Consider the following 24128-nt stretch of genomic DNA (forward strand, 5'->3'; position numbering starts at 1 on the left):
AGCTTGAGATGGTGGTCAGCCATCCAAGTTGAAATGTCAGCGAGACATGCTGAGATACGGGTTGCCACGTGTACATCAGACGGGGGGAAGGACAGGAAGAGTTGAGTGTCGTCTGCGTAGCTGTGGTAGGAGAGCCCATGTGAAGAGATTACCGAGCCAAGAGAATTGGTGTAAAGAGAGAAAAGTAGGGGCCCTAGGACAGAACCCTGGGGTACTCCAGTGGAGAGGGTTCGTGGAGAAGACAGCGATTCTCTCCAGGTCACCTGGTAGGAGCGGCCCGCCAGGTAGGAAGAAAACCAGGAGTGTGCGGTGCCAGAGATGCCCAGGTCTGAGAGGATGGAGAGAAGGATCTGGTGATTGACTGTGTCGAAGGCAGCAGACAGATCAAGGAGAATGAGAACAGAGGAGAGGGAGGAAGCTTGGGCAGAGTGGAGGGCTTCCGTGACAGCAAGGAGCGCAGTCTCAGTGGAGTGCCCAGCCTTGAAGCCGGATTGGTGGGGGTCTAAGTGATCCATCTTCCGGAGATAGTCAGCAGTGTTTCCTCTATATGCATTTATTGGTGGCGGGCCGCCACGAACAAATTTCCTCCGCCACTAATCGATTCAGACAGTCCACTTTGATTCAGGCTGCGCAGAAAGGCAGCGAGTTATTATGACCGGAGAACAGAAAAAAAGCAGATTGAAGCTAGATTTAGGCCGCTTCCAGACCAACATTTCGTTACGATTTAGGGCGTAGTTATTTACAATATGTTACAATGTTGCAATTAACCTCGTCGTTTGTGTTCGCACTGCAATCGAGACTGAATCTCTCAACAGGCGCGCGGCGCGAGGCGACGCGCTTTCAAAACAGTTTTGTGATTGGTCCGAATTTAGCGGGACACGCGCCGGTGCCTTTAATCCTGTATCCTAATCGAAAATGCAACATCATCAGCGACGACTGTGGGTTATTGCATTTACTGCTGTTCTCTGGTTCATGTTCTTATACCAGTGCTCCAAGGACGTGCCGTCCATATAAGCAGAGTAAGCAGTGCTTACCCAACGGAAAAAAAAAAAAGGACCGTGAAAATATTAAAATAAAAGTGCATGTAACCGTTTGTTTGTTTTCATTAAAAGAGTCGTATTTTAGGTCCCAGGGCAGCAGGAGTCATTCATTTTGACGTTGCATTTTTAGCACCACCTGCAGGAGTAAGCACTCCCTACTCTGCCTGCATTGCGTTGCATTATAAGCACTTCTCTCTCTGCTTTCCCTCGCGTACATTCGAATGCGTGAAAATGTCTTTTTCATTTTTTTCCGATGCCTCAGTCCGCTGTTTAATGTGGCCATGGTAAGCATGCTTACAGCCAATCAGTAGTTCTTTAATTCCGATTCAGCAGGCTGGCTACTTGAAAAGATCTTGGTTCAAAAAAGATTGAACAATGAGCACCCCTGATATAGTCGAAACTGGCAACTGTTTTTTTTGTTTTTGGTAATCTGATCACAAAGTGACACTACAGTTTATTAGTGGGTTCTAGGGCATCAAAATTGCATTTCCTTGAAACTGCGTTCACTGATAGCGTGTATGTGTAATTATGTGTATTTCTATATCTTATGCTTACCCAATCTAAAAGCTCACGGCACGTGCCTGCAGTGCTCAGTATAGAGTATTTTAAATGAACATTCGTAATGTCTGTCTCTGATGTTCATGGTCAACTAAATCAGCCTATTTTGTGAAACAAATAATGTTCCCGCTAATGGGTTAACCGAGCATTCTCGCACCTAACGTGCAAGCACCTAGCTTCGAACTATTTGATCACCTTGTAGTGAAGCGAGCAGAGTATTCATAATTCACGGCGTTCAGCCTTGTACAAAGCACTGTTATATGTTTGTGTTTACTCAATCACCCAGGCTGCTTAGCGGGTGATATGACGGGATGTAAGTGGGACAGAGATGAATGAATGTTGTTGTTGTCAGTACGCATGCAGAGAGTGAGAATAAAGCGCACATGATTGTTTTTCTACCGGCAAAACGACTATATCGTCCTGTTATTGCCGTCACTCCTACATTGGTGACCCTGATTTTCTCTCGAACGTTTTCGGAGATCATTGAACATGACAACGAGCAGTTTCACTCAAGCTGCCCGAGTTTTGGGAACAAAATGCCATTGCATGGTTTGCACAAGCTGAAGCTCAATTCGCCCTCAGGGATGTTACCGTGGATAATACCAAATACTACTATGTGGTAGCAGCTCTTACCAATTCAACGGCAGCGAGAGTGGTGAGTCTTATTGAAAACCCACCAGCACAGCACAAATATGTTACCTTGAAGGCACACCTCATAAATACTTTTTTCTATATAAAATCACCTGCTCGGCTTTAATGACTTAACCACTATTTAAGAAATTATAATTGTTGCCACCTTCTAGTTTTTGGTGAAACTACGTCTTTGTTTTGAGCGCCAGTGCGCGTGCACGTGGAAAAAAAATCGGTGCGCGCGAAAGACAACCACTCCGCCACTAATGTGAAAAATCCTGGAGGAAACACTGGTCAGTCAGTTGTTTAGATGCCGCGCGTTCAAGGGTTTTGGAAGGGAAGGAGAGAAGGGATACAGGTCTGTAATTGTGGACAGATGATGGGTCAAGGGTAGGTTTCTTGAGGAGAGGCTTTACTCTGGCTATTTTGAAGGCCGCTGGGACAGATCCTGTGGATAGGGAGGAGTTGATTAGGGTGGTAAGGTAAGGAAGGATGTCGGCGGAAATGGATTGGAGAAGGGGGGAAGGGATGGGATCAAGAGGGCATGTGGTTGCCCGCTTTGATGTGATAAGTGTGAGAATCTCATCGGGGGAGAGGCGGGAAAAAGATGACAATCCGGAGACCGAGTGTCGAGGAGAGAGTTTGGAAGGGGTGTTAGCATTGTTAGTAGGAGGAGGGAGAGGTGGGGGGGAAAAGGTGCTGCTGATGTCGTCCACCGTTTTTTCAATGTAGGTGACAAAGTCATCGGCGGACAGGGAGGAAGGAGGAGGGGGAGGAGGTGGATTACGGAGTGAAGAGAAAGTGGAGAACAGTTTTCTAGGATTAGAGGCAGAAGAATGTATTTTGGAATGATAGTAGGATGCTTTAGCAGCTGATGCCGAGGAGGCGTAGTTGGAAAGGAGAGAGTGATAGAGGTTAAGGTCGTCAGAAAGGCCAGTTTTTCTCCATTTCCTCTCAGCTGCTCTGAGCTCTAGTCTACAAGCATGTAGCGTTTCAGAGAGCCAGGGAGCTCGAGGAGAGGATCGAGCTGGCTTCAAGGTTAGTGGACAGAGGGTGTCGAAGGATGAGGTGAGAGCGGACAGGAGGGTTGAGGATGCCGCATCAGTGGATAGAAGGGAGAAGGATTCAACAGAGGGTAGGGAGGATAGGACAGAAGAAGAGAGGGTGATGGGGGACAGGGTACGTAGGTTACGACGAGAGGGTCTTAAGTGGTTAGAGGCTGAGAGGGAAGAGGAGGTTTTGAGGGGAAGGGAGAAGGATATAAAGTGGTGATCAGAAACTGGAAGAGGGGTAACAGTAAGGTTGGAAGTGTGGGAAGATCTGGTGAAGACAAGGTCGAGCTGATTGCCTGCCTTATGAGTTGGAGGAGAGGGGGACAGGGTAAGGCCGAAGGAGAGGAGAAGGTCACTACAAACAACTGGAAGAGAAGGTACTTAGTACCCTGGCTTCCTCTCAAGCCTTCCTCTCAGGACTCCCACAGATAGACTCCCTTGTCTTGTTGTCACGAGTCTTAGTGTCAGGAGGCTGTCGCTCTCAGACAGGCCAGATATTAATGGAGGCTCAGTAATTGCTGACACCTAGCAGACTTGTAGCCCCTCCCACTAACGACCACTAATGCGAACGACTGACAGGTGTTCTCACTAGTCGCATGTATGACCCAAATGGCCCCTGGTCTATTCAATATATAGAGGACAGAAGGCTCCTCCTACTTGCAAATTAGCGCCTACTTGGGTCAGAACTAATGGTTTCACTAGAATTATTCTGACAGGCTTTGTCTTTTAAAATAGACAGTTTCAACACTATCACTTAATAAACAACACAGGTATCCACTATTAGTAGTCCAGGCTTACTAGAAGTCTTACTTACTCAGAATGTAGAGAGATGAGTCCACTGCTTAAGTTTCAAAATGTATGTATCAACCGGCCACGCACAGGAGCTCCTCGTAAGATTTCTGATCAGGGAGTCAGAAGGATACTTAGAAGAGTAGCCAAAGAGCCAAGTACCACTAGGAAAGAGCTCCAGAAAGACTTGGAGGCAGCAGGTACAACTGTGGCAGAAAGGACAGTAGGCAATGCACTCCACTGCCATGGCCTCAGTGCACACTCAGCCTGCAAGACTCCACTACTAGGGCTGCCCAACGACTATTTTTCAAACGATTAATCTAGCGATTATTTTTCCGGTTAGTCGATTACTCTAACGACTAATTTAACGGTTAGTCTAACGATTATTGTTTTTACTGTTCGATTAATGTATCACTTAATTTTCCCCAAATAAATGTCAAAAACTTCTCTTATTAACATTTCAGTATTTTATTCAATTATTCTTGTACAAATATATAAATTAGGCTTCTGCACTGCAGGGCAATATTCCACAACAAAAAATATCGTCTCTTTCTTACAGTCCTTATAAATATATATATTTATATAAAATATAAAAGTTAACTTCAAATAAAAGGAAAAGTGCAAGTAATGCAGTAGGCAAGTTCAAGTCATTTTCAGGAGGAATACCAAAATAAATACCAACATAAAATCCTCTAATTAGTGCAATTCGAGTGAAATTCTAACCGGAATACCGTAACTATACCTCTCAGTAACAATAACGATCTCAGTAACAATATAACATTCTCCCCCTCTCTCTGCTCTCCCCCTCCCACGCTCCTCTCTCTCCCCCCGCCTGCCTCCTCTTCTCTCTCCTGCGCTCCTCTCTCGCCCTCACTCCTCTCTCCCCCCGCCTGTCTCCTCTTCTCTCTCCTGCGCTCCTCTCCCCCTCACTCCTCTCTCCCCCCGCCTGCCTCCTCTTCTCTCTCCTGCACTCCTCTCTCCCCCTCACTCCTCTCTCCCCTTCTCTCTCTCCTCCTGCCTCCACTTCTCTCTCCCCCTCCCCCGCGCACCTCTCTCCCACACTCCTCTCTCTCCCTCGCTCCTCTCTCCCCCTCTCCCTCATCTCCTCCCCTCTCCCCTTCTCTCTCCTCCTGCCTCCTCCTCTCTCCTGCGCTCCTCTCTCCCCCTCTCCCTCATCTCCTCCCCTCTCCCCTTCTCTCTCCTCCTGCCTCCTCCTCTCTCCTGCGCTCCTCTCTCCCCCTCGCGTTACTCTCGCTGCTATGTTATGATTAGCTAAATTGATGCTAACGTAGCATGCGAGCTACGAGCTAGATAACGTAGGTGCGAGCACCACAATGACAATAGGCTACCGTAGCTAGCCAGCTACATAGCTAACGTTACTAACACCAGAATACAAGACATACAAACTGTGGTGAGCTACATTGCTTGCGTAACATTAGCTAGTAGCTATCAAATTTTCACTCATACACGGCCGGAAAAGTGAACAGAAATACAACGGTGACTTACGGTGCTATCTTGCGGCTGTCTTCACAAAGAGCTCCAGGATGCTTTCGCTTCAAGTGCTCGTTCATTGCAGATGTACTGCTGTGATAGGCCATTTCAATTTTGCACAGTTTACAGAGCACCACATTGTTTGGTTTTTGTATGAAGTATGAATGAAGTACTCCCACACTATGTTTCCACTGGTCGCAAGCCATGTTGTTTATTTGCGACGCACATTACGCAAGTCGACTCGTCGTCCCAGCTCTATCCACTACTGAAAAAAAGACATGTTGAAGCTCATTTAAGGTTTGTCAAACAACATTTAGACAAGCCAGTGAAATACTGGGAGCATGTACTCTCGTCAGATGAGACCAAAATTTTACTTTTTGGCTGTCACTCAACACACCATGTTTGGAGGAGAAATGGCACTGCACATCACCCGAATAACACTATACCAACAGTGAAGTTTGGAGGTGGAAGTATCATGGTGTGGGGCTGTTTCTCCTCTCGTGGTACTGGCAGACTTAATATCATTGAAGGAACAATGAATGGAGCCATGTACAGAGAGATTCTTGAGATGAACCTGCTGCCATCCACCAGGATGCTGAGGATGAATGAATGAATGAATGAATGAATGGTCTTTATTGTCATTGCTATAGTACAGGTACCAAACAACGAAATTTGGGAGGGGTGGCTCCCCTGGTGCTAGGAAAGAAAAAAAAACTAAAAAAACAAGAAGGGAAAGGAGCTGGTTTACATAAATAAAGGCTATGTACACTATCCACTATACTATACTGTACAGTTAAAACGACTAGGGTTGTCATATTGCACATAGTGTTATTGCACATTCATTTAAAGTGTCGCAGTTTGCAGGCAATCCAGCAGCTGCCATCAATCTGTCCAGACTGTCCAGGGCCCAGAACCTAGGTCTTTGCTGTGTTCAGGGCCTGGATGGCCCTGGGGTAGAAGCTGAGCTTCAGTCTGTTTGTCCTTGCGGCCATGGTCCTGTACCGCCTTTTCGAGGGCAGCCGGGCAAAGTGTTCGTACCCAGGGTGGGATGGGTCTCTGGAGATCTTGGAGGCCTTCCTGAGATCTCTCTCATGAGACGTGGGTGGACCTTCCAGCAGGACAACGATCCAAAGCAAACAGCAAAGGAAACTCGCAATTGGTTTCAGAGAAAGTAAATCAACTTGTTGGAATGGCCCAGTCGATCACCTGACTTAAACCCAATTTACACCCTCAGGTGAATTGTGTGTGATTCACATTGAGAATGTAAGTCTGAAAACTCACATTTTCTCATTCTTTTCACAGAGCTACTTCCGACCTGTTCGGTTCAGATAACGGGAGAATAAAAAAGCGGTGGATTAAGAGGGAGTGATAAAGCAGACTGATTGCCTCTCTGCTGCGTTCATGTAAATGAGCTGAGGGAGTAGGGCTTTGGCGGCTTCGGTTCACTGCAGCAGTCTCTAACGCCGCCAGACAAAAGCTGCAGATCATCATTTACATTCACAGGAGAGGAGGAAGAGGAAGAGGAGGAAGAGGCACCCTGCACCACACTGGAGGAAACCAGAACTCACGATCTTACCTCATCCCACATTCCTCACCATGCCGACTAACTTGATGTGAGTGACTGTAAATACAAGCCCGAGGAAACATGCTGTATAATAGACAGCTTAACACTAGAAAACTGTTAACACTGTTTTTGTGAGTAAAACAAATGTTATATCTTTGCACTCGATCAAATTACAGGACCCTCCTTTCATGACTTTTCCTAGATATGTGCATTCTACCACCCAGTATCCTTACATTTTCAATATCACATCAGGAGATAAGCTAATATAAAGCTATTTTGCAGTTTTTCTATGTAGAAAGCAGGCTAATTTACAAGCGGCCAACTAGTGGTCGCTGAGTGTAAATAGCAGATTCCCATTCTAAAGAGGGGAGCTCTTTTAGTAGGTAAAAAGTCACAGCTGTTCTAGTGTCGGCCACATCAAGATTATGTCTTTGGTGAATTTCCGAACATATCAAAAACAATAGCAGTTAACCAACAATACTGCTGTAAAATGTAGTATATCACAGAGTGATGCCTGACCAACACACTAAAGCGGGGTACACACCAGGGTTTCCGTTAGAAAAAAATTGTGCTGGTCAACGTGTCCGGGAAGATTTCAATTTACCGGACAAACGTTAGATATTCCGGTCATCATATTAAAATATAATATAGCTGTTTGTCGCGGTGATTACTGGTGTGTAGCCTATATATGCCGTTTAATGTCTATTTCTCATCCGATACGATTAGATGCGAGCTATATAATATAGGCTTTCATGATTCGCATGCGCTATGCCATAATATTATGTCCAGCGCTGAACGCGCGCCACACTGGGAACTGAACAGACTGCATCGATCAAAGAACGGACTCCACATTACGTTAACTGAAGTCTGTTAAATTGTTTGGGATTAATGTGAGTTTTCTATTTTCTCTTTCCAGTTTTACCCTTTTTTTATCAATAAAACAACGTCATTTCTATAACCAGGTCTCGCTGGTTGGGAAGGCATTTAGTTCAGCTGCCTGTCAAATCATACTTACTCTGACTCGCGAGTATGACAATGAGGAGAACATAACTGTTTATTGAGAAACGATTGATAGGCAGGCTGGGATACGCATATAAAGAAATACCACAATGTCTAGATTTATTACATTTTATTGAAAAGTGCAAGAGGTTACATGTAGGCTTCTGGCGTGACACATAGGCTAGCCTAATTTCCGTTCATATGCCTTTTATCAGATAAAATAAAATAGAATAAAACTCTTTGAAAATAAATAGGCTTTAAATTAACTTAACTGCTTTCAGTAGCTCAGTCAGTCCCACATACTGATGACATGCGATGCCATTTTCTGCCATGTGAAATGCAACTTGTAGCTGAGAGTGCAGCTTATTGTTAGCCGTTTCATTAGCCTGCTCACAGTGGCCTGACCGCCGATATGTGGTCACTGCACCGCCTGTGATCAGTGAGAGCCGACATTCTCATATTCGTTTCTCCTCTTGTGAATCCGTTATTCCTCCCCGATTTTTTGCACGGTGAGCAGAACATTTTTCCTTCCCCATCTAAACGCAGCCAGGGGAAATGTTCTTTCCATTCAACTCGGAACCCTCGAGACTTTCTGGCTGGAGGAGCCACTACCTCCATCTCTTCAGAGTCAGACTTCTCCTCAGACTCATTGTAGCTTGGTTTCATGAAGTAATTGTTAAGCTTACTTTGTCTTGCCATGTTTACCTCTCGCTCGCTATGGTGCACTTTGAGCTGCAACGTTTGCAGGTTAAAAGCAGGGTTGCCAGATGGGCCGGGTTATCGCCGAATGGGCTACTGGGTTTAGCGGTAATAGACTGGCTAGGCTGTAAAATCCCATCTGGCAACCCTGCCACCGCTGTTTCGCGGAGTCATCATCATGCCGGCGTCAAATCATATAATAATAAAAGAAATATATAGCCTATATATTCGTCTTTTTTAATATAGAAGGAATCAGAATGTGACAATTCAACTTTAGCGAATTGTATTCAAATTGTGCTTAGAGGGAATTATATTCATCGGACATAATGACCGAAGAGGTTTCAATTTGTCGGACTTCAATAGATTTTACCGGACAAAGACCGGTAATTACCGGTTAACGGAAACCCTGGTACACACATAAGGATTTTCTGCCCGATTTTGGCCCGATTTTCCCCCTTCCGACCAAAGACAGAAAAAGCCTGATTATCAGATGGCTCTTAACATTTTCCTATAACAAAATCCTGTGGTGTGAGGTGTGTTAAGAGTCAATCTCTCCCGACAACCTGCTCGGAAAATGGGCGTGGCCGGCAATCGTAAATGTCAAATGTGTTCAATACTTACGACCAGAAATCCTAGGGTTGCCAGATTTTTTGGTGGAATTTGCGGTTTTAGACTGTGGTTAGGGTGGAAAATGTCATTCCCATCTGGCAACCCTGCTCGCGAGTCCAACTATGACGTGGATGGAATGTAGCCAATCAAGAAGCGAGCTGACTTCTTCTTTTCGTTATTCGGCACTTTATTTGCCCTGTCGCACATGGTTGTCTCGTACAGGTCAGTCAGGGTACTACGTTAGATAATAATAATAATAATAACTTTATTTGTATAGTGCTTTTCCTGAAAACGTTGCGGCTCAAAGTGCTTTAATCATTATATACTCTTAATTTAATTATTTTGTAATTTAAAGGCAATATTAAAAGGATGGGTTCACGTGAGATTTCTGGCTTGGGGAACGAGACTCTAGTCTGGACTCTGTCGTAACGAAAATCTTTATGTCTGTGGGGTGCACACCACACACAATACGATCAAGGCTGTTCAATCCAAGATTTTGTATCTTCATGTGTGGGGTCTGTCTCAGATAAGATTTCGGTTAAGATTTTGAAAATCCTTATGTGTGTACCCCGCTTAACTCAGTTATTTACAGCCTGTTGAAAAGTGAACATGACTGCTAGCCACGTTGCAGCAGTGGTATGAAACTGATTTATACTCTTCATCTGGCCCCTTCACACCTCGTCATAGCCTAGGGTCACCTTCTCTGTGACATCACATCCCAGTGCCAGGCGTCCAGTACCTCTCACGCAGCTATAAAGAGGCTTCATGTTTATGGGCCTTCACCTTGAGGCTCAAGAATCTCCTCCAACTCCTTCCCCTCCTCCTCCACCACCCTCCCTCCCTCTGTCCCTCCCTGAGATGAGAGGGGTATTGTTACCTCACCATTCTCTTAAGACCATGGTTGCATTCTGTGTTTCCCAATGATTTTGTTCTCACAGGATGAAGCCTCACAGACACATGGGAACAGTTCTAGAGCTCATATCGAGTGGGACCATTACAAAGAACTGGAATCTCTCTCCAGGGTTCCTACAAGTTTCAACAAATCAAAGTTAAGACCTTTTAGACCTTTTTAAAGACCTGGATTTTAGACTTTAAGGCTTTTTAAGACCAGCGCAGGAACCCTGCTAGAGCTCCTATCGAGTGGGACCATTACAAAGAACTGGAATCTCTCTCTCTCTTTTTCTTCATCTACCTGAAGGACGGATGGATGATGCTAAGAACGAAGCCTGCCTTTGAGTGTCTCTGTCGGGCCTTCTCAGGCGTCTGTCAATGTGGAGGTGGAGAAGTTCACTCGCTTGTGGCAAATGTCTCTGGGTGAGGCCAGGCCCTGGGACTCTAATTATCATGTGACACTACCCCCCCCCCCCCCCCCTCCTTCACACCCCCCTATCCCATCCTCATCCCATTTTCCCCTTCTATTGCTCCCGCTCATATGATCAAGACACACACACGCACACACACACACACACATCACCATTGAGACCGATCAACTGACCCTGTTTTTCTAGCACACGCTGGACTGTGGCCAAGCCTCCCTCCCTCAGCATGTCTACACACACACTACTGTGAGTCCCCTCTTCCAGAATATTCTTCCCCTACAGCACCACCTCAGAGCCTGGGCAGATGTGGCCATGGAATGCTCTGTGAAGTCCTGCCCTCGTATCTCACTAGGCTGTAGGAGATAACAGCATGTGGAGAAAGGGAACAGGGATCACTGTTTGAAGCAAAAATACCTCCCTTCTCACTCGGGACAAATAATCCAGTCAGGCCGTGCGAGACATGGAGATGAACTCCTGAGAGTTTTCCTCGTAACCGCAGGAGAACAGAGGAGAGGCTGTCTCGTCGACGCGTCCTGAACGCTACGGCACTGAGCAGCACAGCTCTGGGTTGTGTTCTCTTCAGGCAAGGTTAATGAGTGTGGTATCATGCTGTGTGATATCTCTGTTTCCCTCTTAGCCTTGCTCACGCTCCTCCACCCCAGACGTCGGTTAGTCGTTCAGATCACAGGTAGATGTATGCCTGTGGCAGCGTGGGCGGAGGGAAGGCGCCGTCCTAGCCTATCTGTCCCTCATTGGCATGCTGCTCTGAGCGCCACGGAGTACTTAACCAGGCCTCCATTATTTACATCCATACTGCCTAGCCAGCCTGAGTGTGTAACGGGGATGAAAACAAGGATGAGAAGATAGTGATTAATATTCAAAAGGAGAGGCTGCGATGATTCGCAAGGCCGTCATTTCGATTGGGTCCAAGTGACGGGTTCAGAGTAGGGGCTTGAGGCATCATTTTTTGTACTGACTTAACAAGGCTTATAAATGTCTGTCCTGGATGGTATTGATTATGTTTTTGCAGTTTGACAGGCCCTTTGTTATTGTTGTGCATTCACTTACAGTTTATGAAGAAGTATCCATGAACACACCATTTCCAGTATGTATCTTTAATACGTAATTTTTTTCAGGTACTCGCTTAAAAAAATGATACACTCCAATTTGAACACTTGCGCTTAGCGGGAAGCTCAGTGTGTATCGAGCAGATAGACAAAGTGGAGATGAGAGGGAAAATGTCTTCAGAGAACTCATTGTTGCTTTATTTGTAGCCTAATAGAAGCTACAAAGTTGCTAAACTGAATCAGAACAGACACTAGTTAGTGAGTCTAACTAGTCAGAAGCACAACCAACTTTAGAGTAACTGCTGACTCCAACTAATCGCAGCGATTTCTTACCATCAGATATTATAATTATTATATGATATTACCATCAGATCGACCTGAATTTACTTGGCAATTATTATGTATTTCAATCCTTGAAAACAAACTGGTAGCCTATTGCATTTGGTGACAACATTATTACTTGCCGTTAGTCCTTCATCCTCTCTGTAATTTGTAAAACAATAAATAATTAAATAATAATAATACTAATAATAAAAATAAAGAAAGTCTGTTTGAGCACTCAAGTACCCATCCCTATTGAACAGCAACGGTTTGGAGGGAATGGGTTTATGATGGAATCCAACACTTTGTCCTCATGCACACCACCTTTGAAGGCAAGGCACATGTGACATGTCTTGATTGCATTCTCTACATCACTTGTCAGTCTCACCTTGGGCAACTACACTACTGTGTCCCTGTAGAGCTCCCAATGATGCCTGTGACATTTAGCAGGGGAGGGAGCTGTCTGAAATGTCATGTACTTGTGGCTCGGGCGCCACCCGTGATGGACAGCACTATTCACTTCCTGTTTATGTCCCTCATCTCAAGGAGTCAGTGAAACGAGCTTGAGGGCAAGACTGAGAGGAGTTATTGGACAGCCGCAGTCCTTGTACTTCAGGGACAGCTTCATGCACATATAACATAACAGTTTGTGGGTTTCAATAACAAAGTTGTGACCACTGGCCATTTTACTGGTTCATGACCCTGGCTGTCGGTGTGAAAGACGGCGGTCTTACAGTACCTGTGAATCTGTCCGTTCTTGTGGAGATACTCCAAGCCCTCCAGCACCTCTTTCAGCATGGTGGCTATGCTGGCCTCGTCCAGGACGCCCGTCTTGTGTTCACCCCGTGATATGATGTGCTTGATCACGTCCAGCATAGAGCCTGACAAACATAAACACACACAACACAGGGAAGGTCAATGTCAAGACAAAGACACCGGGAGAGGATGCTGTTGGCAGTATGGCTAGGCATCAATTGCATCAGTCCTATGTCTCTGTTTGTGTGTGGTAGTCAGTGAGGTGAGGACTTGACCCTGTCACAGCTTTCAAAGTTGCTTCAGAAGGTCACTTATGTACCCTGTAAATACACTGCCTCATCCGTAATAACATTAACACACACTCGGCGGTTGAAAATAAGTCCCTCACATTTGATTATGTGAAGAATGGGGGAGGAGGGGGGAGAAAGGCTATGTGGTTGAGAGGGAGGAGGGGGAGAGAGGCCATGTAGCTGTGGGAGAGGAGGTGGGAGATGTATCAGGTGAGGATGGGGAAGAGAGGAGGGAGGAGATAGAACAAGGGAGGAGACAGACAGATGACAGACTGACATTAGTCCTTGGGCCAAACCCCCAAATTGAACATTTCATTACCAAATTCTGGGCAAATCCTAGATGTGATTTTCTTATTCCTATACATCCCTAGATTATGTTTTGATATGATAGACCTTTTGGATTGGCAGCTTATTAGTATGGCAGCTTATTAGTAGTTATCACCTCGTAAAGGTACGGAGTGCTTTTTTCAAAACCGGAGTTTTGCCTAGAAAAGTCCCCTGCCATATCTTGCTCCCCTTCGTATGATTCGCGCCTAGCTGTGCTGTGGTTGTGATAGAGACATGAGCCTTTTCATGTTCTTTATGCGCCTGAGTCTCCTAAACACGTAGAGACCAACCCCGAGTCGATCAAAGCTTCCTACGATGAGCTATGGTAACTTTACCGCACCTACCCCCTACCGATGAATGCCTAATTTTTGCGGTTTTCCGGAGGTATTGTGCGGTAGGTGCGGGAAAGTTACCATAGCTCAGCGTAGGAAGCTTTGATCGACTCGGGGTTGGTCTCTACGTGTTCAGGAGACCCAGGCGCATAAAGCTAACCTGGCTCATGTCTCTATCACAAGCACAGCCCGAGCTATGCGCGACTGACGCGAAGGGGAGCAGAATATGGCAGGGGACTTGTGGACCCGAATGCAGGACACTGAGGCGGAGTCAGATGAAAGGTCAAACCCATGGATGGGTACATTTATTGTTTTCGGAATTTGTATGTTTAAATATACAAATGATACATTATCTACTTAAAATATGCATTAATTTACATAGTTTTCCAGAATAAAAATCTAATCTGTAAAAACAAATTTTAAAAAACGAATCTAAGCAAGCCTTTAGAATATGGATAATAACACATAGGCCTACTGTAAAGCCCTTTGAATTGCCCTTGTTGTATGACATGTGCTCTACAAATAAACTTGCCTTGCCTAAACCCTTTTTGAAGGTTTTGTTTATGTCCAGGTATCACACATCTTTGTGCATACATGTTCAGTGAGTGAGTCTGTAGCCTCTCGGTAGTTACATGTTCAGTGACTGTTGCTGGTGACCGCTAGGACCATAGGCAGATGCCTTGTTGGTAAGTAATTTGTTCAAAGTATTAAAACAAATAAAGTGTGTGTTCAAATGAATTTAGCTTCATTAGCCCCAGACAGATCCATATTTAGAGATAACAAACTTACCTCAGTTACCTCAGGTAACTTTAGCTAGCAAGCTAGTTTAGAGTTAGTGGTAAAGCGACCGTGGGTTCCCTGAAAGGCGCTATATCATATGAATGCAAGTTATTATTATTATTATTATTAATAACATTTTAGTTAGCTAGTTTAGCTAGCAAGTAGCCTGCTGTGTACCCAGCCTTGAGACAGGTGTTTATATTGTAGTAATATTAGGGTCATTTTTTTTCATAGGGTGCCATTTGGACTTCATAACTTATATAAAGGACATATCTAACTTGCTGAAAAACATGGTGGTCGAGCTCAGGCACCTAAATTGTATTATATTTAGATATATTAACAACATAGGCAGGACATAGGACATAGACATAATTGTTTAATTGTGTTTTCAGTGCATGATTGCTATTAAAATACTTTTTAAATAGGAATTCTTTATAATTATTATTCATAATAAATAACAATTGACTACACATGAAAAAACTAATGGAATTAGTATTTGTCCAAATTTAGACAAAATACAACCTGATTTGTACTGGGGAGGGAAAAGGCACCCTATAAAAAAGGACCCATTACATATTTTTTTGTTTATAATAAGGATGGTAATTTAATGTCAAACTAGATGTATTCCTCTATTTCAGAGACCCACATCATCAGCAGTAAGTTTGGGTTTAATGATGGATCCAGGCGAATGCAGCAGCAACCTGCCAAGAAAGCGGGCCCGCATGGACTGCATCATCCACTGCTCTGATGATAATTCCAACCCAAACCTGGTGTCACCCCAAAACCTGGAGTCATGGAATACTTGTTGAGGGCGGCAGAAATCCGAAAACATCTGCCAATTTTGGACTTAGCCAAAAACGTATGTGAGGGAGTTATTCCACCAGTGCGTTATCATCGCTGCTGCCGTAGTATTTTCACACTGAAAAAAAACCTGGATTCGATCACAAAGAAAAACAAAACTGCCTCTGACTCTAACCCTAACCCTGAAAAAGTAAGTTCAAGAAGACCGTGTAGAGATGTGGCAAGTGAATCCACAGTGTATGATAATGTGTGATAATGATAATCTTCTGTGAGAAATCAACAAAATATCTAAAGGGCAAAAATACAAGGGAACCTTTCATCCAGTGTTCAGAGCTGCGTGCGGATGAAAGGATCAGAGAAGCAGCAGTCACCAAACTGGACCATAGAATGCTTGCTATCACAAGTAGAGAACTTGTTGCTGCTGAGGGCCATTATCATAGGTCCTGCTACCGTTCCTATACACGTGGAGAGCCTGCTGCCAACTCAAGGGACCACGGTGGAGATGCAGTTGCATATGAGGCAGCAGAAAAACATGCGTACGAGGTACTGTTCTCCTATATTAGAAATGAACTCTTCCCCAACCCAGAAGTGCTACCCATGAGATACCTATCATCGAGACTTCAATCAACTATGACATCTCTTGGTATCAGCCAGATGAAGGACTCGACCAAGACCCACCTCCGCCGTAGGATGGAAATAGAGTTTGGTGGAACCATCCATATATTTCCTGATGACAGTGGGAGGCTTCTTCTGTACCCAGACAACCTTTCAAGGACTGAGCTGGCCAAAACTGTATACTCTTTGAATATGGAACTACAGCATACCAGATCTAACAGCATACCAGGTGATATAACAGAAGCAGCTTTGCTGATAAGAAATGAGATAAAAAAACAATACACCCAAGTGTGGCCACCTGAAGTAGAAAATGAATTCATCCTTCCCAAATCCATTACTCAGTTCCTGCAGACACTACTGACTGGAAACAGCGAGTGCACAAGTCCATCTGAAAGAGTCAAGCGACTTACCACCTCCTTTGGCAGTGACTTGGTCTTTGCAGTCACCAGTGGCAGAATCAAGCCACCAAAACATCTACTTCTGCCGTTTGCTGTGAAGTCCTTGACAGGAAATACAGAACTGGTACACACCTTGAATCGTCTCGGACACGGTGTGTCCTATTCACAGGCTGAAGAGATTGACACAGCACTGTGTCTGCAGAAGATGGAACTATCAAGGGACGACATACCACTACCAGCAGACATTTACCAAAATGTCTTCACAACCCTGGCTTATGACAACATAGACCGACTAGAGGAGACGGTTAGTGGTTAGTGGAGCAGGAACCTCTCACCGAGTCAATGGCATAGCTGTCCAGGCAAAAGTCATTGGACCTGCACCTCAAAGGATCATGCCTACAGTCGTTAAGTCAAAGAAGCGGCGCATCAGCCCCAAAGCACTGATGCTACCCACCTACAATTCTGGACAGAGAGTGGGGCCAACAAACACCCCAAGTGTAGATGCCAACACTACCACACAGGTCCATGATGCAAAGGCAAAGAACATTATCTGGCTGCTTGCTCGAATGTTTGCCCCAGAGGCTCAGACCGTGAGCAGCTGGACTGGATTCAACATCCAGACCCGCAACAATGTCACTGTGGTCCAGGATACTGTGAGCTACCTGCCAACAATAAATGCCCCTGCTACAGAACTGTCTACTGTGTACGACATGCTAAACCAGACAGTATGCATCATGGAGTCCCTGCAGTTAAAGACAATTGTCTGCGTGTTTGATCAAGCACTCTACGCCAAGGCAACATAAATAGTGTGGAAGCACGACAAGTTCAAAGACATTGTCATCCGGATGGGGGTGTTCCACACCATTTGCAACCTACTTTCCATTGTGGGGAAACGATTCCAAGATGCAGGGTTGAGAGACATCTGTGTGGAATCTGGTGTTATTGCTGAAGGGTCGGTAGCTGGTGTGATGGAAGGAAGAAAGTACAACAGAGCTGTCAGGCTGCACAAGCTGGTCTACGAAGCATTGATGAGGCTTGCCTGGACAGGCTTCCTTCTGTGGCTAAAGGACGAACATCCCACAGAGGTTCGCAACCTGGAAGAAGCCCTAAGGGGCATTGGCAGCTTCTATGATGATGTCTGTCAGGTGTCACTCACAGAGCTTCTTGAGAATGACTCATTCACCATCACCATGGAGCTGTTCCAAGTCTACCTGGACTCTCTCCGAAGCCAACATGGTCTTTCAGCTTTCTGGATGTCCTACCTTGATATGACAGAGATCCTGTTGGGCCTGATTCGTGCTTCCAGAGAAGGCAACTGGATGTTGCACCTTGCATGCATCAGAGAGATGATCCCTTGGTGTTTTGCTTACGACAAGCTCAATTACGCCCGCTACCTTTCCTACTACTCAGCGCGTTTGCAGGGCGTGGGAAAGTGGGGACCCTCAAACAGTTGAAGTCAGACATGACATACCAAGATGCCTTCCTTGAGCTGGGTCGTACTTGGGATGTCTCCAATGAGCTCTTCAAGAAGCTGCAAGAAATCACATGTCGCATGTATGTACCCTCTACAAAAACTACATCTGTCAACCTTCTTCGGTACCAACTGTTCTGCACCAGACGTGGGGAGGTTGAGTCGAGCCAGCTTCCACCTTGTGAGGATTGTCTATTCATGCATTCCATTCGTGCCAACTATCAGGCTGCAATCTGGAGACGGTCTCTTCAAACCCAGCCATCTGTACCAAGCCCCAAGGAGCACGGGTGGACCACAGACGATCAGGGACAGCTGGAAATCCAGTGGATGCGCGGTTCCCCAGCACCAGATGCTGTCTTGCAGTTGCTCTCCTGCAAGTGTGTGAGGTCATGCAAACCACCACAGTGCACATGTATCAACAATGGCCTGAAGTGTACAAACCTGTGCAAACTACAAACCTGTGCCAACCAACACAGTGAGGAAGAGCCTGCTGCACATCTGACAGACTCAGATGTGGATGAAGATGCAGATGATGATCTGACCTGAAATACACTCCCACCTCCGCTTCATCCCATGGTAATGTATTCCTAGTGTTTCATATTGTGATCTCTGTCTGTGGTTGCACTCCTGCCTTACTGTGTATTCTACTCTGTCCACAGGACCTTCACCTCCCCTGGTCTGCTGTGCACCACTGCCCCAGGGCTTCCCCCACCAACCACAGGACCTTCACCTCCCCTGGTCTGCTGTGCACCACAGCCCCAGGGCTTCCCACACCAACCACAGGACCTTCACCTCCCCTGGTCTGCTGTGCACCACAGCCCCAGGGCTTCCCACACCAACCACAGGACTCCATACACCTACACCTTTCACTGCCTTGTGGGCTGAATACATTTTAAACTAACATTTCTGAAAACTTGTAATACAAAAAATTATTGTCTCAATGTAAGTAATCAACTGGGGAAGTTTCATGGTGATATATATCATAAAATGTTTTACCCATTAAAAAAGTCCCCTGCCATATTTTGCTCCCCTTCGCGTCAGTCGCGCATAGCTCGGGCTGTGGTTGCGATAGAGACATGAGCCAGGTTAGCTTTATGCGCCTGGGTCTCCTAAACACGTAGAGACCAACCCCGAGTCGATCAGAGCTTCCTACGCACCTACCGCACAATACCTCCGGAAAACCGCAAAAATTAGGCATTCATCGGTAGGGGGTAGGTGCGGTAAAGTTACCATAGCTCATCGTAGGAATCATTGATCGACTCGGGGTTGGTCTCTACGTGTTTAGGAGACTCAGGCGCATAACGAACATGAAAAGGCTCATGTCTCTATCACAACCACACCACAGCTAGGCGCGAATCATACGAAGGGGAGCGATATATGGCAGGGGACTTTTCTAGGCAAAACTCCGGTATTGAAAAAAGCACTCCGTACCTTTACGAGGTGATAACTACTAATAAGCTGCCAAACCAAAAGGTCTATCATATCAAAACATAATCTAGGGATGTATAGGAATAAGAAAATCACATCTAGGATTTGCCCAGAATTTGGTAATGAAAAATGGTTTGGCCCAAGGACTACATAGTATTTCTAACTGTCCTCTCCTCACTCTCTCACAGATCACATGACAAGCAAACTGCAGGCACAACTAATCTGTATCATTTATATCACGACTAGTAAGGGAGGTAGTATAGGCTACAGCCAACAGCTTAACTTTGCAGGATGACACAGTGTAAATGACTGATAACCAACATCCGGTCTGGTATTGAGCAGCTAAGGAGTGATACCTCAGAACCCCCTACCTCATTATGTGAGATAACCCTAGAGCAATCTTGATGCTATCCCCAACACCTTTTTTAAAGCAATGTTTTTACTGTATCAGATGAGATCCATGTTATGATTAACCTCTCTTTACAGACAGATGTTTTTCCAACCTCACTAAAGACTGCTATGGTGAAACCCCTCCTGAAGAAAAGCAACCTTCAATCATCAGTCCTCAGCAATGTTAGACCAATTTCTAATCTTTCTTTTTAAAGTAAATGTTAGAGAAACTAGCTTTTGAACAGCTAAATGACTTTCTTATCTCAAAATCCATTTTTTAAACAGTCAGTCAGGTTTTCGAGCCCATCACAGCACAGAAACAGCCCTGGCAAAGGTTGTGAACGACCTTAGAACTAATTTGAACAACAAAAACCTCTGTCCTTGTTCTCCTTGACCTGACAGAAGCTTTCGATACAGTCGACCACAATATTCTCATAGACAGACTACATAAGTATGTACCTCACAGGTAGAAAATGTTTTGTTGCCCTTGATGAATGAATACTCATCTAAGAACTATAGCATCAACTGTGGAGTACCACAAGGCTCGATCCTTAACTGTGGAGTACCTCAAGTCCAGTCCTCTTCAGTTTATATATGCTGCCCCTTGGCAGTATCATCAGGCGACATAGCATACATTTTCACAGCTTCGCTAAGGACACTCAGCTCTTTATTGCTGTGTCTCCTGATGACACAAGCCCTATTGATGCCCTCCAAAACTGTATTATAGACATTATTGCTTCGATGGCTCAGAACTTCTTCAGCTCAACCAGGGCAAAAGTCACTGGCACTCAGTCCTAAACACCAGGCCAAAACCCTGGGTGTCATCGTTGATTCCAATTTAACATTCGATGCCCACATCAGGAATGTAACCAAATCTGCCTTCTATCACTTAAAATAATTTTACCAATGCGTCCGTTTCTCTCCCAGGCTAATACTGAGATACTAGTGCAGCTTTCATCACTAGCTGGCTGGACTATTGTAATGCACTCCTCTGTGGACTACCTAGAAAAGCCATAGATCAACTTCAGCTTGTACAAAATTCAGATGCTCTTAAGCAGGACCAGAAGGAGAGCACACATTACGCTTTAAGATTTAAGATTATTTTATTGGTTTACAAGGCACTACATGGACTCGCTCCTGCCTCCATGTCGGACATGGTTTTAAAGTACGCACCAACTAGATCCCTCAGGTCCTCTGGTACTGGTCTACCACTAGATCCCTCAGGTCCTCTGGTACTGGTCTCTTGGTTGTTCCAGGGGTCCAGACAAATACCCATGGCACGGCCGCTTTTAGCCACTATGGCCCTAGACTTTGGAACGGCTTGCCAGAGGACTTCATGGTGGCAGAGTGTGTGAATATTTTTTTTAAGTAAGCTTAAAACACACCTTTTTAGCCTGGTCTTTACCTAGTGTCTTTGTCAACTTGCCCTTTTACCCCTATTTCTTATCTCCTAATTTTTGTTTTGGTTCGTTTTATTCCTGGTTTTATTACTTATGTCTATTTTTCTTATCACCCAGCTCTTGTTTTATTGTATTGCGGTAGATTTACTATTGTTCAGGACTTGGAGTTTCATTCAATGCATGACTTGTGCTATATAAATACAGTGTGATTGATTGATTGACTAGCAGGTAACATAATGATGTATAGTACTGCGTGGTAATGTCTGTGTTTTCTTATTGCCGTGTATGAATGTAGAGATACCCACCAGCAGTTACTGCCGATGGCAAATTATCTCATTGAAGGTTTTACTTAGAATGACGGATGTATAGATGATTCACTTACTTCAGACAAATGAGCATGATAAATGACTTAAATGTAAATGTCAATGAAGAAGTCACAGCACAAAACAATGTGTAAAATGAGTGATGCCTTAAGAAAAAGGCTTTTGATCCTAAATGCTCCCATGACATTTTAATTTGGGCACGTCAAAACAGCATAATGAGAAAGGAAGAAATCATTATCTTTATTAGTGTGTATCGTCCCTAACGGTTTGGCATGGGGCCCCAGAGAGACATGGGAACTCACTAAGCCCAGGCCCATGCTAAGCCCAGGCCCGCCCTGACCTGGTTAAGGCCGAAATTACAGGCCTGCCTCAGACGAGTTTCTGCTGAACAAAAGGAGCACCCTGTTTGTCTGTCTGATTTCCATCTCTGTGTAGGTCTCCCAGAATAGACTGAAAGGACAGAAAAGTGCCCCGTCTGACAAAAAATTAGGAATTACCAGTCCTGAAGAGCATTAGGCCACAGCTCTATCTTCACTGCACAGTCATACATAATCAAACACACTCACACGTGAGCACAAACAAAACCAGGAGAAGCACTTTTCAAGGTCCTGGAATGTTGTCCTCAGAGTGGGCAGCATGCCAGTCTGATTCTGCCAGTGCGGCCAGGGCAGTGTGCCAAGGTAGGGGCACGCAGATATGTATCTGCTCAATCACTTCAGGATGCTCCCTCTCTCCTCCTCCTCTCTTCTCCTCCCTCTCTCCTCCCTCTCTCCTCCCTCTCTCCTCTCTTCTCCTCCCTCTCTCCTCCGCAGCTCAATAACATATTGATTTCATTGCCCAGCGGGGTCAGATAAGCAGGGCCACCTTTGGGATGGGAGGACTAGAGGAGGACTAGACAGCATTACTGCAGAGAGAGAGAGAGAGAGAGAGAGAGAGGGACTAGACAGTAGGGATGCTCCGATTTATCGGCCACCGATTTAAATCGGCCGATTTCACTCCAAATGACTCGATCGGTGATCGCCGCCAGGCTAAAGGCAGAGGTCTGGTTGACGCCAGGCTAAAGGCAGAGGTCTGGTTGAGGTCTGGTTGACGCCAGGCTAAAGGCAGAGGTCTGGTTGACGCCAGGCTAGGCAGAGGTCTGGTTGACTTTCGGATGTAAAAACTATGAAGACAGAGAAGAGCTGGACCAAAGCGAAGCCATAAGATGCAAAATGGAGGTGAAATATTGTGGAAATAACACAAATCTCTGAAACATCATCTAGCTGGCGTCACGCAGTCTGCAAAAACGTCCGATCCGAAACAAACCTCACTGGAAAAAGTATTTGTGTTTAAGTTACTATTCAATTCTCTGTGTGCCAAAAATATGCAAGGATATACGCCCGTACAGCGTTGTTGAAAATGATGGCTTCCAAAGCTTCATTATTCTACTAGAACCACACTACGTTTTACCAACACGCAAACAGTTGAGTGAAGCGCAATCCCAATATGTAGGCCTAACTGAAATATCCCAATATGTAGGCCTAACTGAAATTTCCCAATATGTAGCCTAACTGAAATATCCCAATAGTAGGCCTAACTGAAATATCCCTAATCGAATCAATATGGAATCAAATCGAATCAGCGATTAATCAAATCGGAATTTGAATCGGAATCGAATGGCGACACCCAGCCCAACCTGCCACCCCCACTCTCCAAATACAGGTAGATTTTGGCATTGGTGGGTAAATCTGTACATCTTACCAGCCACTTTAGGGTAGCAGGGTAGCAATGCGTCAATGTAAAAACAGCTAACTGTTCTGCTGTGCATGTCACTCACGCCTTCTCCTGACATTCAAACGATGTCCAGTTAATTTTATGGCCTGCTTACTGTCAATGCCAGAGATGTCATCTTAGTACAGATTCATTACATAAAAATTGTTCTGGCTCTTTACCATCTAGGCTTCAACATGTGAGAGACATGTAACTGACAAGTTCAATATCAAATACGTGCTTTGCATAAATAACTGCTTCCAATGCAAAGAATACCTGTTGGTCTGGTTTGAACAATGTATTCAACCCCAAAGGAAGACGTTACAAACTGAATAGCACTATAACAACACAGGCAGAGTTTTATTGAGGCCTACAACATGAACATTTACTGTAAGATAAACCATTTGATCATTTCTGTGAATTGGCCCACAGGACAGTATATCAGCTTGTTTGGATAATTTCTATCAAGCTGAGAACAGTTCAACTACTGTTCTCCCTCCAGCATCGTCAGTTAAACAGCACAGCAGTTTCCTCTGGACCATGACTCAGTCAGTGCAGGAGGGATGAGAGAGAGAGAGAAAGAGAGACAGAAAGAGAGAGAGATACAGAGAAAGAGCAGTTGCCAACTTTGCCAAAGGCATGCAAGGCGTGGTGTTGAAGAGTGGGATTGGGCTGGACTGAGGGTGGGGGTGTTGGAAGCGTATTTTCAGGAGACAATAACTATGGACTTAAAAGAAAGGATGGGCAGAGGGAGATCTGATATAAAGTGGCATGTTGGTCACTTTTTGGATTCCTCTTTTCTAGGGATGCACCGAAATGAAAATTCTTGGCCGAGGCCGAAGCCGAATTTAAGGAAACACTTGGCCGAATACCGAATACCGAATACCGAATGTGTATCGGCAGTTTTTAATTTTATCATTGCATAAACTA

General features: G+C 45.0%; 1 protein-coding gene across 1 annotated transcript in view; it reads right to left on the reverse strand.

The window, feature by feature from the left end:
- The window catches only part of LOC308174189 (serine/threonine-protein kinase OSR1-like), a gene marked incomplete at its 5' end in the record, with an annotated part of 120989 nt that overhangs the window by 37180 nt on the left and 59681 nt on the right, over window positions 1-24128 (reverse strand). The window contains one exon of the mRNA XM_080549271.1: window positions 12878-13019. Coding sequence (XP_080405397.1) covers window positions 12878-13019 — 142 coding nt within the window. The remainder of the gene's footprint in view (window positions 1-12877; window positions 13020-24128) is intronic.

The sequence above is a fragment of the Nansenia antarctica genome (genome assembly GCF_963989245.1).
Source record: "Nansenia antarctica genome assembly, chromosome: 19".
Lineage (NCBI taxonomy): Eukaryota > Metazoa > Chordata > Actinopteri > Argentiniformes > Microstomatidae > Nansenia > Nansenia antarctica.